Source organism: Macaca thibetana, chromosome 1 (assembly GCF_024542745.1).
Source record: "Macaca thibetana thibetana isolate TM-01 chromosome 1, ASM2454274v1, whole genome shotgun sequence".
Lineage (NCBI taxonomy): Eukaryota > Metazoa > Chordata > Mammalia > Primates > Cercopithecidae > Macaca > Macaca thibetana.
The window spans coordinates 212,364,764-212,379,566 of NC_065578.1; the positions used below are offsets into that span (position 1 = coordinate 212,364,764).

Consider the following 14,803-nt stretch of genomic DNA (forward strand, 5'->3'; position numbering starts at 1 on the left):
TGTGATCTCGGCTTATTGCAACCTTTGCCTCCCGGGTTCAAGTGATTCTCCCGCCTCAGCCTCCCAAGTAGCTGGGATTACAAGCATGCACCACCACGCCCAGCTAATTTTTGTATTTTTAGTAGAAACGGGGTTTCACCATGTTGGCCAGGATGGTGTCCATCTCTTGAACTCACGATCCACCTGCCTCGGCCTCCCAAAGTGCTGGGATCACAGGTGTGAGTCACTGTGCCTGGCCTAGATTCTTAATGATGGTTAGACTCTCAGTCATTCACTAGAGAATTTGTAAACACGGTATCCCAAGTTTTCTATTTGAATTTGTGATTTTAAAATATCCTTCTAAGGAGTTGAATTTCACTTCAGTATAATAAAGAACTTTCACTGTTTGGAACCAACATAAAAGTAGAAGTGAACACCTTGAATAATAATATGTGTTCCATCATTAGAGCTCTCCCAGTACAGACTGATTAATGACTTGGTAGACATTATAGTAGAAATCCAGTTACCTCTGACTTTCCTGGTGTTTTTTAAAACCTTGGTTTTAGAATTCTAATATTATTAGATTTACAAATGTGTTGTATTTAGACACTATTTCAAATATGGATGCATCATTAAAATAAGTAACATCTAATATTTAGCGCTAATGTCATTTTAATGTGTATATGTATAGATAATGTTTATTTTATATCTATCTATCTATCTGAGTACACTGAACTTGTATAGACAACTCTGTCTATCCCTAGCAGTTATGTAATTCATATGTCATTTGTACCCATTCCCTTGCTTTGTTCTAAAGCCCCTTTAAAAATTCCCTCCTTTTCTCCTGTGTGTATGGTGATCCCTTCTTTTACATGGGGTTTTTTTTTTTTTTTTTTTTTGACAGAGTCCCACTCTGTCACCCAGGCTGGAGTGTGGTGGCACAATCTCAGCTCACTGCAACCTCTGCCTCCCAGGTTCAAGCTATTCTCCTGCCTCAGCCTCCCGAGTAGCTGGGATTACAGGCACAGGTATATGCCACCACACCCAGCTAATCCAGCTGATTTTTTTTTTTTTCAGTAGAGATGGGGTTTCACCATGTTGGCCAGGCTGGTCTCCAGCTCCTAACCTCAAGTGATGAGTCTGCCTTGGCTTCCCAAAGTGCTGGGATTACAGGTATGAGCCACTGTGCCCGGCCTCATGTGAGATTTTAGACCCATGAGCATGACTAAGACACGTAAACCTCGTCTGCCTACTACCTTTTTTCTGGGAATAGAGATTTCTTTAAAAATCAGGAAGCATTAATCACATATAAACAATTTATTTGCCGATCACCAATAATCCCTAGTTGTTAAAAATTTAACTTTGGGACCACAAGTTACTTTAATAATATGCTATTTTAAGCTATCATTAGTGTAAGTTTAGCTGTATAAAGCATAAAGCTCCATTAATGTAAAGCTTTTGCAAGTTAAGTAATTTAACTAAGCGCTTGATAACTTAGGTCAGTATCACAGTTTCAGGAGATGGTTATATTTCCTTCTAGCTCTTAAGTGCAAAACTGTCCTACGATTATTTGCCTTGGGAGAACTGAGTCCTAAGGAAGGAGCAGTGAGACTGTTCTATGAGGACAATAATCTTTAAAATGATTTTTTAAAGCAAATGATTAAAGTGATTTTTAAAGCATATTTCCTCTTTGTTCTCGGTTTTCCCAAACAAATTTTAGGCACTCCGATTACTATTCAGTCATTTATGTAGACATAGAGCATTCAATAATATTTAGAACAAGTGAGAAGAAGGCTCTAAAGTCTGAAAGTTGGACCATGGGGAGAACCCTCCAGCAAATACCTGTTGGAAATGGGTTAGAGTTTGACATCTGGCATTTTATGTGCCTAAATTTTACAGTCTAGAATCTGCTAGTCAGTTATTAATGAGCCATAATGTCTACTGAAATGTAGATACACTTTAGGTAAATCAATGTGAACTCAAGTGTCAAATATACTTACGATGACTGAAATTAGAGTCCACAGTCATTGCCTGAAAGAATAATTGCATCTGTGTCATTTGCAAATGACCTAGAATGACTCTTAGCAGTTTGCAAGTTATCTGAGGTGTCCTGTTGCAGTTGAGTGCACACACACAATATATCATCATGTCAGTCTTCACAGACTTGTAGAAGAGCCTGGATGCTCTTCTACATATATAATTTATATAATTATAAGTTTATATAATTAGCTGAATCCTATCTGGAGCTTCAAGCAGTCCCATTAACATTTACTTGGGCTGAAGATGGTCTGGATCACAGGCAAGGGTCAGACACAGGAAGACTCTCTGGTCTTCCCAAATGCCATTAAGTCACTTTCTGAATTTCCCTTAAGCTTTTCATATAAAATAGAACTTCAATCATCACACCATTTAGCTTTCACACATCACCTTGACTAAGCATACTTTATCTTTCTCTGTGTTTATTGCTTTTCATGTCTTTAACGTTAATCAGTTTCTAACTAGCCTAAGTCAAAGTAAAATAAGTCATAGTTTTTAAAAGTTCTGTTCAAAAGAAACCTAATGAACAAGTGAAATGCAGGCTTCTAGTTTACTGTTAAAGAACGTTTCTATTAAACTTACTTGAAACCGGTAAAAGGTGCCATCATCCTTGAGTGTGAGGACATGATCTGAGATTGGAAAGAAGTAGCCATGGGCAGCCATTAATGTTCCCAAATGGAGCGCCTCCACTGTTTTATGAAAACAAACAAAGAACATAAAAAATCCTTTTAAATGTATTCATTTATAGGAATGTAACGTTTTTGTGTGGTTCCTTTTGTCAGATACAGTAAGTTCCTCTTCAAAGATTTAATTTCTGACTTCCTTGTTCTTTGTTCTCCAGATCAACTTCCTTGTCCCTTCTCCTGAGCTATCTACTCTGTAAACAACTTCTCCTACCAGTCCCAGTCTGTAACTCACATCTCTTCCTTATTTGGAAAGAGCCCTCTTTTACTCCTGGCTACCCATTCTGTAAACTGCCCCTCCCACTGAAACAGCTCTTCCCCCTGAAACTATGCTCAAACATGCCTTGTACCATAACGGACAGCCTCTCCCTTCCCACCTAATTAGCCATATTCAGTTTTAAACAGTAGCCAATTGGGTTAGTTTAGATTGTGCGGTACAACTCCAGCCAATGGGGACAGGACACAGGAGCAGGGACTAACAGTATTAGGGATAAAAACCCCTTCCCTCCTTTGTTCGGTGTGCTCTCGCAGTGGCCAGAAGTGCAAGCAGCACCCTTCTACAGAAGTAAATTTGCCTTGCTGAGAAATCCTTTGTTTGAGTGCTTGTTTTCCTTGTGACTCTGAGCTCTTGTTTCTAACACTTTAGAGCACATTCTTGGCATTCTGAAAACCTGACTTGGTGCTTTTACTTCTTTTTTCAGCTCTTTCATGCAAGATACTAACATGGTTCTAGTTCCTGGTAGCAAGTGCCATAACCAACCTCATCCCATGACAACCAGCCCATAAGAAGATAAAGTTAAGAGATGTTAAAATGGGGAGGCTCTTCTGAATCTGTAGAATCTGTCTCCCTGATTTTATAGACGTGTGTTGGCCCTGTGTTAATGTTCTCTCACAGGAAGTTGCATTTTGGCACTTATATATCACTTTAAACTTTTAAAAGTTTTCAATTGCATCACCTCATTCTCCATATCATAGATATCTAGTACCATCAGTAATGTTTCTAATGATACGGACCATTATTTTGTGATGCTAACAGGGAATATTAAGGCATCAAGGACCACCTCTACTGCACTATTGAATCTACAGACTGGTGGTTGTAAAGATTGTTCTAGCTTTTACTACTCTATATAGTATTCTAAATATGGAGTGGGATAGAGTGGGAAGAGATTTATCGGACAATGGAAACATATAGTCTGAAAGTAAGGCTGTAATACTCATACTGTCTATAGCCGCCAACAATTTCTTCCAACAAAAGGGTTAATAAAATTTGGTCAATATTTACTACTGCATTGGTGCAGAGATGACATAAAGTTTTCTAACTTAAAGGCTAGAAAATATGAAACTATGCAAAATAGTTTTCTATCCCAACATAAAAATATATGTACAGTTGTCCCTTGGTATCCTCAGGGGATTGGTTTGAGGACCTTCACAGATACCAAACATAAAGGATGCTCAAGTTCTCCAGTTTGCCCTCCCACATCTGTGGATTTTTGATCATGGGTGGTTGAATCCACAGATGTGGAAGTCATAAAAGAGAGGGTCTACTATATTTAGAAAATATCAAAAAAGTTAGATTTATTTATCTGTTTATGTATCTTTACGTACAATTCATTTATAAATTTACTTCTGTTTCTTAGTCAAGAAGGTAGGATTCTTACAGCAGTTCCAGGATGACATGGATCTATCTATATCTCCAGTCATCAACCATGGGGAGCTTTTACACCTCAGTAAGAACTGAGTAACTAAGCAGCTAGCTATGGTACAGCAAAGCATAAGAATCCCATCCTTCTACCCCTCACACCTACATAAATAAACAACTTGTTGTTAAATTTTTATCTATTGTGGGGTACTATGATGCCCCTTGAAATTGTTATCTAGCATTTTGCAAACATTTCAATTGATAACTTCTACCTCTGATCTCTCCCTGCATTGTCCTTGCTGATAATAAAGAACAACTGCCAATTATTCTTCATTCTTTGCCCTGGCTTTGGAAGACTGTTACTAAGTGATCCAGCCATCACCTCCAAACTCCCAATCAAGTCTCTCTGTATAGAATGTTGTTTTTCTACAGAGGAGCATTTTTTCATCAATTGTGTGTGTGTGTGTGTGTGTGTGTGTATTTTCATCATTTCCACATCCTTTCAGTTCAAAGTCAAGGCCTTCTCAAAGCATGCATTGCTCATAGCAACATGCCTACCTATCCTTGTTAAAACTTTGGTGCCAGGGTGTCATTGTGGAAAGAACAAGAACTTTGGAGACACCCACTGTCTTCTGTTACTTTCATTCTCTGTGCCTCCCCCATCTATTAATAAAGGTCATAAACCCAACTGGCAGGATTGATGTGAGAATGACATAAGCCCACTCATAATGAAATTGGAATCGTGCTTCCAGCCTAGTAGATACTCTGTATATGGTAGCTACTGTGCTTCATTATTTACACACAAAATAATTTTTATTTTTCTAGAAACCACTTTCAGAGAATCTACTTCCATACATTTGCCCTCCACTAGGTTGAGTGAATATTTCCAACACACAGAAAAATAAATGTTTGAAGTGATAGATATGTTAATTATTCTGATTTGATCATTGCACATTTCATGTACTGAAATATTACTCTGTACCCTTATAAATATGTAACAAAAGTTTTAAACAGCTAGGCTGAGTGAGGGAACCTGACAGTCCTAAACAGCCATGTTCATCAACATCATCTTATTCTTTTTTTTTTTTTTTTTGACTGTCTGTAAAATTAAAATGATAAGAGGATCTATAAGGATAGTTGGCCCATAACAAATGAGCAGGTGCTTATAGTTCTGGTTAAATTCTGAGTTCCTAAGTACCCCTGTGGATGAATGAAGAACATGCCATCCCAAAATACCCCAGATTGTTTCAAGTTGAAAACACTGGAGAAATTGTAGTTTCAGAAACGGCTAGCTGGCCTATCTCTTCTTATATGCAGCAAGCCATAAAGATTCCTCTGGGAGGAGTATCTGCCCTTTGCCAGGGCAAGAAAACAGCTCTTATCACCAGACACTGGGAGTTGGGGGCTGCGAAGAACCTGAATAAAGGGCTGGGTGCGATGGCTCATGCCTGTAATCCTAGCACTTTGGGAGGCCAAGGTGGATGGATCACTTGAGGCCAGGAGTTCAAGACCACCCTGGCCAACCTGGCGAACCCTGTCTCTACTAAAAAAAAATAAAAAATAAAAAAATTAGCTGGGCATGGTGGCAGACGTCTGTAGTCCCAGCTACTTGGGAGGCTGAGGCATGAGAATCACTTGAATTTGGGAGGCGGAGGTTGTAATTAGTGGAGATCACACCACCGCACTCCAGTCTGGGCAACAGAGCAACACTGTCTCAAAAAATAAAATAAAATAAAATTTAAAAAAATTAAAATTAAGAAACTTAATCAAGTAACCCTTACTTTCCATTAGTTTTATACCCCCCATAAATCCCCTAGTGATTCTGCTAGAAAATTTACTGCCTTCAGCCAGATTTTGTTTGTTCTGTCATTTTTTTCTTAAATTTATTATACTTTGTCTAAAAAGTATAGAAGTGTCTTGCTTTGGCCATTTCTTCAGACTTCACTCTCTTATGAAGATCCCCATGTGCGTGTAAAACTAATAAAATGTGTATGCTTTTCTCTATTAATCCTCTTGGTGTCCATTTGGTCTCCAGATCCACAGAAGAGCTTAGGGCAGTTGCAGGTGATCTCTGACTTCCTTACACCTGTCAGGTAATATGGGGTGAAGCAACATGTAACATCCTTTGCAGGTCTTCAAAGTCAGGTGGCCCATCTGTCTTCGTATAGCCATCTTTATTATTTTAGTCCCAGCAGTCTGTGATCTGGGAAGATAGTGTTAGCACACTTTCCCGGAAGAGAAATTAAGTTATGGCGCATAAGGAAATCTGCAGAGTATAGATACAAGAAGGGAAAACTGAGATGCCCAGGAAGATAGACAGTAAGAGGAGCTTCTGAGTTCTAAGCACAGGAAAGAGTATGACTAAAACCAAGCCAAGAAACAACAAAAAGCAGTTGGGTGTTAAAGTGTTGATGAGGATTAGAAAAATAGAGTGAAAGTAAATATAGAGATGCTACGAAAAAGAAAAACAGAAGTGAATGATCATAAGACTATTCTTGGCTCCTGCATCTCGTTAACTACTAATTTACAAGTTATATACTTCTAGAGTGTGAAGTGTATGTTGACAGGTTCTTCTTCCTGTGATACTACCATAATCAGGCATTAAGAAATGCTTGCAAATGAGAATGAGTGAATTAGTAAAATTCCTCTTCCTTTTTTGAGGTACAGTATTTTGGTTTGATTTGATGATATGCATTCTCATTTTATGCCTCTTCCGAGTGACACTTAATGTTCCATAACTTTATGATTAAGGAAAATTTGTTTTGATACTTTTGCATTATGTCATGAATTTAGTAGAAATATACTGGTGGTAATTTCTATATGAGTCACACATATTTCATATGTCAAGGTGAAATCAAACCTTCTGACTTAATGGTTAAGAGGATTGACCTTCTAACAATGCTTACAAATGGTTCTAAGGTTTTTGGTCAAATAATCATCTAGAGGTACTGAAATAATAATAGATATTTTGTGTTCGTTACAGGATCTCCAGAAAATATAGCTCCAGAGCAGGATAAATGCCTAGATGAAAAACCAGAAAGTTGGGGTGAATTTTTTGCTTCATTTAGGATGACAAGTTTAGCACTCAGCATATCCATGGCAAAAGTAGCAAGTGAATCAATGTTTGCTGAATCAACGAACAAGGACATTTATGAGTAAATGACACACCAAGAATATTAAAATCCTAACATGCACAGAAAAACACCAGACTAATTATTGTGTCTGATAAGCTGTTGAGGTGGGGCTACTGTAGCTATTTTGTTGTGAGAAAAGATAATAGTGATATTAACATGATAAATGCCAGTAAGAGGTCTCAGAGTGGACTTGGGGCAGTATTCTCAAGAGAGACTTGTTTATTGTCACAGACAAACATGGCGCCACACTTCCCTGTGGTCCCACTGCTCCTAAATCTTAGCACCATCTTAATCGAATGAGAATCCATAACAATCTTGGAACAAAGTGTTGAAAGAGTTTCATGAGTAATCTATCAAGATCACTCTCCCAGTAACGGCACACCAGATGGCTCAGCAGCATCACGCTTCACGGCAAAATAATCGCTAATTAATCTTCTCGTACATGTGTTATTCTCTTCACCCACACAGCTAAAGTTCAGCGATAAACCTACTGAAAAATTCCAGTTTGTTTTTCTGTTTGGATATTCAAGCCATGAGCAAACTGAGAAACAAAAATCAGTCTCCAAACACCTCTGATTAGGTGAACAGCCTAGAATAGCTGTGTTAAGCCTGATGCCACCATAGGATGATTTCACCCCAAACTCTAAAGGAATGGTATTATCAACATCCTCTGAGAGCAAAGAGAATTCTCCACAGCATAATTTGCTTTTGACCACAACGACTTCAAAAAGTTAACAGGATGAAAACCATAGTATAAAAGAGGCTTGGGGAACTCCAGTGGTGCAATCGGTTAGCGCACAGTACTTATAAAAGAGGCTTGAGTACTTGAGTGTAAAGTACTCTAAGTTTACAATGTAATTTTAAAACTCATTAATGTTTTCCTTACCCAGAGGCTCAACTTCTTGCAGCCTCCTCTTCTTCTAAATACAGCTCATAATTTTGAAATGATTAATAAAATGCCTCTGAGTCAAGAAAATGATAATTTAAAAACTTCATTGAATCCTATATTTTCTCACTATCATGTTATTTACTTGTATTTATGTGCATGTATTAAAATTTTTTTCATTTCCAACACAGTATAAGTATGATTAGTGTGTGGCGAGAAATATTTTAAAAGAAAATCTAAAGAGAAAAAACATGGCAACTGATTCTATTAAGGAAATAGAGATGCTAAAATGAAGACAAAGGTAAGTTACTTAATGATAAAATAACAGGCATTCATCAGGACAATTCTGAGCCATAAAAAGAAGATATGTTAGAATTGTCATTTTCTGTTTAAGAAGACATGGACGTGGTCATTCTAGAAATCCTTCAATATATTATGCTTTATTTTTTAGAACTGGCATTTGGAAAGGTAAGGTTAGTCATGTAGAAGAATCTCATATGCAGAACATTTTATTCTCCAGCAAAACCAAATAAAAATGGACTATTACCATATTTAGAAATTTCTGAAGTTAAGTTTATTTTCTCAATAGTAGGAGTCAGTGAAAGAAGTATCTGGGCTTTCATCTTTTTAAAAAAACATCATTTGCATGTAAAAAAAATCAAGTGTCACTTTCTCAACAGCAACCATAATTTGGGATATAGAAGTGAATAATAAGGTGACATAGAATAGATAAGCTAAAATAGATTCTCCTTAGGAGAAAGAAAAACAGAATCATAATTTATATCAACATTGAGGAATGCAATAGGAAATTAATATAAGTAAATTCTATTTCCAAAAAAGGAGCAGAGTACAAAGGTTATGCCAGCCCCCTGCCTAGGTTCACATCCTGGGTCCCTCATTTGCTGACTGTGTGACTTGAGCAAGAGACTTGGATTCTCTGGTCCTTGGTGTCCTCATCCGTAAGAAGAAGTTGATAAAATACTAGTGCCAAAGATTAGTGGCAAGGATCCATTGCGATAATATGCGCAATGCACTTAAAACACAGTCTGCCACACGGACACGCTCCTGAGATGAGAGTTATTATCATTTGATGCTTATGAAGCGTCACATTCAGGAGCACTTAATCTAGTTTAAGGGGCGATGGGAAACATGAGTAGCTAGTGTTGCTCTGGGCTTCCCAGTCATGTTAAACACTTCCAATTCAACTCTGTTTTAACCATCCCAAGTGACCAAACCAGAGTCTTTTGTGTGCTGAAGTTCAGTCTGCCCTGGAATATGCCTGTTATTTCCCTACAGCAAAGAACACTAACAAAATCCCAAAAAGAAGTATCACAGGAATAGCCGCAGATTTCCAAAGGCAGCATGCTCCACACACTAGGTTTGCAAAACCGTACCGCGAAGATCAGACACCAATGAGAGACCGGCCTGCTTTAGAGGAGGACTGATGTGAGGACACCCTGAACCTGACAGTACAAGAAGAACAGGGACAGAGAGAGCACGGGGACAGCAATCAGAATGGAGATGAATTCTTAGGGAAGCATAATATTTGCCTAGGACTAAAAAAAGAAAATTGACATTAAAATAACAAAGCAATTGGCAGTGAGAGCAACAGATAATCCAAAACCAATGATCTTTTTTACACGCACAGAGTAGACCAGTCTAGCTGCCTAATGGCACTTACGACATCTTAGGCATTCTTCATGTATGAAAAATCACGCTGAAATTTGAAAAAATGATCCATGTAATACTGGTGTGAATAACTGGTTTCACATCTACATTATACAGCCTATATGATATTAGCATGTGCATTCCCCAGATTTAGATAGGTAGTTCCATCAGCCAATCCTTTAACAAGATTCTGTTATATTATATATATAATTATATATGAAATATAAGTATATATTATAATATATAATATAATTATATTATATAAAAACGTAATTATATTATATAAATATATATTATATATTGTATATATAATATATAATATAAATAATATAAGCATATATACTATATATACTAATATGTATTGTATACTTATATCTATATATATGGGTTAGGTGCATAGAATAGTATTCAGATGAGATAAAAATTATGCTTACTTCATCTAAGTACAGTGTGAGGAAACCATCACAATCGCACAAGCCAGGGCAATAATAAATTACAGTGGAAAACAACATTCCATCTAAAATTCAGTATACATTCTGCAAAATTTCCATTAGTGAATGTGGCTGAACGAGCTGGAAGAAAGTAGGACACTGAATTAACTTTGTAATAGGCAGAGGAGTTTCTGCAGCATGAGTTTCTTCAAATCAGAGAGGGTACACGCTGCCCAACAAGCACATGTGGGAATTGTGGAAAAAAAAAATGGCTCAACTGCAAGTCATGGGACTTAAATTCTAATCCTAGTGTCTGTAATTGCATGTCAGGAGTAAGTCACTTCCTTTCTTTTCTTTTTTTTTTTTTTTTGAGACAGAGTCTCACTTTGTCACCAGTCTGGAGGGCAGTGGTGTGATCTCAGCTCACTGTAACCTCTGCCTTCCAGGTTCAAGCAATTCTCCTGCCGCAGCCTCTCGAGTAGCTGGGACTACAGGCATGAGCCACCATGCCCAGCTAATGTTTGTATTTTAGTAGAGACGGCGTTTCACCATGTTGGCCAGGATGGTCTCGATCTCTTGACCTCATGATCCACCTGCCTCGGCCTCCAAAAGTGTTGGGATTACAGGTGTGTGCCACTGCGTCCAGCCAAGTCACTTCCTTTCTTAGAGTTGGCATCTGTAAATGCAGGGGAGATCACTAAAGACTTTTAAACTCTAAGTCCATGACAAGATGTGCAGTCAAAACACTAGCTAGAAGTTGTGGCAGAGCAGCCGCCATTCTTATTTTGCCTCCTTGTGTCAAAGGGAAATGGATTTTTCTTTATTTCTCAGACATTCTTGCCATTGCCCATGTCCCAATACTCTAACATGAAAGAGAAAAATAGCCCAATATGACACATAAGAGCAGATTTTAATTTCAGTTGCTTATAACTCAATCCTGATGATTCTCAAGGGTTGCTATAGCATAGAGTTGTGTGCACAGAGCAAAATGAATGCTCATTCCAAACAGGAACTGGTTTTATGCATGCGTTCTATTTATACATTTTCAAAAACTAGTTGTAAAAATGTACACATGCCTTGGGATTAGCCAATAATACATCCCATGTGTCAAAATATGTTGAATGCATTTTGTCTGAAAATCAAATGTCATTCCTAAGGAATAAGCAACATATTATTCTCATGATACCTGTTAATGGTATCTCTTTTAAAAATCACTATTCCTTAATATTTGAACCATAATAAATAAGTCTAAATTTCAAAGCCATAGTCTTGGTCACTGAAACAGTCACAGTTTTTATGAAATTTCAAAACAAAACCAATGGAATGCACTTTTATCTGTATTTTGCAGAAACAAATGCTTGAACTGAGTGAAGCGTGTAGGACGTCAGGACTGATGTTTGCAACTTTTGAATAATCTTTACAGCATTGCATCATTAAAAAAATTCTAGTTTACATAGGCATATGTATTTATCAATTTTTATTTTTTAAGTCTCTGTGCGTATATGTTGGTGTATGTGTTTTAGTAACTAAAATAGTCTAAAAATAAGTAACTTCTAGGAATGCCTAAAATCTAATACACAAGCATTCCGTGGACTGAGTGGATAGAGACTATCTTTCTCAAAATTAGTTTGGAAACTAGATATGGGTAAATTTGTTAAATAAGTTATATTAAAACATTTTTTCTGTTTGCTGTTTTAAAACCAGCACAATCTTTCATCAACAATTTGATTTTTAAATACCACAATTAAAATTATAACTACTGCCTAACAATAATGAGGCAGGTTCAGAACCCATAATGAGTAAATTCAGATGAGCTATTAAAAGTATTAACAACTCCCCCCAAAAATCCCCCCCTCTTTTTTTCACCATTCTGCTTGCCAATTTCACTATTTTGTGTAATGAGCCAGAATTTAAACGTCAGATGTTTTTAAAGAATTAAAATCAGTCTGGGCGTGGTGACTTATACCTGTAATCCCAGCATTTTTAAAGAATTAAAATCAGTCTGGGCGTGGTGACTTACACCTGTAATCTCAGCATTTTGGAAGGCCAAGTTAAGAGGATTGCTTGAGACTAGGAGTTCAAGACCAGTCTGGACAACATAGTGAGACTCCATCTCTACAAAAAGTTTCTTTAAAAATCAGTAGGGCATGGTGGTGCACGCCTGTGGTCCCAGGTACTTGGGAGGCTGAGGTGGGAGAATTGCTTGAGCCCAGGAATTTGAGGTTGCCATTAGCCATGATCATGCCACTGCACTGGGTGACAGAGCAAGACCCCCTCTTTAAAAAACAAAAATTATAAACAGAATTAAAATCAATTAGCCTCTAAGAAAATATGGTTTCATAAGGTTGTGTTAATAAAGTACGTAGTGAGACAGCTTTATTTCCAGAATTCAAATAAATTCTAGGGGAGGTGGGGGACTGGGGCAGGCTGGTCAATGGGTACAAAATTATACTTAGGCAGGAAGAATAACTTTTGGTGTTCTATTACACAGTAGGGTGACTATAGCAAATAATGTAGTGTATATTTCAGGATAGCTAGAAGAGGAGATTTTGAATGTTGTTACCACAAAGACACGATAAATGTTTAACGTGATGGATATGGTAATTGCCCTGATTTGTTCATTATATTATTATGTATATATATATACATGCATTGAAACATCACATCATACCTTATAAATATATAGATTATGTGCCAATTATAAATAAGAAAAGAAATTCTAGATGTAGTAGGTGATATTAATGAGAAGAAATGGCTGGAGCCTCAGTGGAGCAGTAATCTTGGTGGACAACACATACACGCCCCCTGGTGGAGAGAGTGCTGCATTATATGGGGCAATGGTTATGAGCCTGGCCTTTGAGCCGACTGCCCTGGCCCCGCTGCATCTTAGCAGTTCTTTAGTCTTCAATATTCAAGTTTTTACCATTTTCATTATGTAATAAACTTTCCTGTAGATATGATCATCATTCTTAGAACACGAATCTTCAGATTGGCTGCTCTCCTAAATTCCTGTGTTGTATTCTGAACAGCCTTTGTAACATCTCCACGTGAATACTGAATAAACATTTCAAATTCATCATGTCAAAATGGAATTGTTGGCTTTCCTCTGAACCCCACTCTTCTCACAGTCCTCCTCATCTGAGTTAATATCAGTGACTTTCATTCCACTGCTCAGACCAAAAAGCTTGGATCATCTTTGATGTATTTCTCCCATTCACCGACTCCAGTTCAGAAGCACATTCTGATGATCCTGCTTTGCTATATGTTCTTAGAATCTGCCCACTTATCAGCCACCCACCTCCACCACCTCCACCACCCCAGTCCAACCTTGTATCATCCTGTGGCTGAGTCACTGCAACAACATTCAAACTAATTTCATCCACACTTTGCCCTTTGCTATGTATGATGATTATCTTAAAACATACATTAGATCATGTCCCTCCTCTGAAAGGCCTCAACAATTTTCCCTATTTCTCATGATAGAAATAAAATTCCTTGTCATAAGCTTACACGATCTTATATGATCTGGCCACCCCAGTTACTTCTCTGTCTTCCTTTCCTGTTTCCTTGCCCATCTTTACACATCCTCCTCTAGTTCACAGACCTCCTTGTTGCTCCTCAAACATACTAAGCATGTGCAGGTGCTGGGTTTTGCCAGTCTCTCTGCCTGGAATGCTCAGAACCCTTCCTCCAGAGAGCAGAACACCCCACTTCCTTCCTTCAGTTGGATTCTAGCCAAAGCCACCACATCAGAGACACCAGCCCCGACTACAGTGGTGTAGACGTGCAGTAAAAGACCATATATCTTTTATTTGGCTTTCATAAAGATCATTTTTATTTAGTACTCATCACCACTTACCATATATAACATATTTACCTATTTTTTTATTGATTATTATCTTGCCTAGTGAATATTTTAAGCTCTAGGTAAGTATGGACATTTTTGTTTGTTTGCTTGGTTGGTTTCAGTAGTTTATTTGCTTGGTCTGCTCTCTGACCATGAATTAATTTCTGTGATATTGCAACCAACTAAAAAATACGACAGCGGAAATGGATAAAAGGATCTTATGTTATTTCATGGCACAAATTCTTAGAAATGAAATAGGGGAGCCAAAAGATGCACCTATTTTTTAAGTGTTGCTATTTTATTTGTTTGTTTGTTTATTTATTTATTTATTTATTTATTTATTTATTTATTGCGATGAAGTCTGTGGTGCCCAGGCTGGAGTGCATTGGCACAATCTTGGCTCACTGCAACCTTCCCCTCCCTGGTTCAAGCGATTCTCTGACCTCAGCCTCCTGAGTAGCTAGGATTACAGGCACGTGCCACCACGCCTGGCTACGTT

The 14,803-nt window shown here is 37.7% G+C and overlaps 1 protein-coding gene and 1 long non-coding RNA gene across 5 annotated transcripts in view; one reads left to right on the top strand and one right to left on the bottom strand.

Annotated features, from left to right (window-relative positions):
- RGS7 (regulator of G protein signaling 7) overlaps nucleotides 1–14,803 on the bottom strand; it is a 569,955-nt gene that overhangs the window by 148,612 nt on the left and 406,540 nt on the right. For all 4 annotated transcript variants that reach the window (XM_050770857.1, XM_050770848.1, XM_050770873.1 and 1 more), the window contains one exon: nucleotides 2,599–2,705. In XM_050770857.1, the coding sequence (XP_050626814.1) occupies nucleotides 2,599–2,705 (107 nt within the window). The remainder of the gene's footprint in view (nucleotides 1–2,598; nucleotides 2,706–14,803) is intronic.
- The window catches only part of LOC126942925 (uncharacterized), a 29,182-nt gene that overhangs the window by 5,221 nt on the left and 9,158 nt on the right, over nucleotides 1–14,803 (top strand). The gene's annotated exons all lie outside the window — the stretch shown is intronic.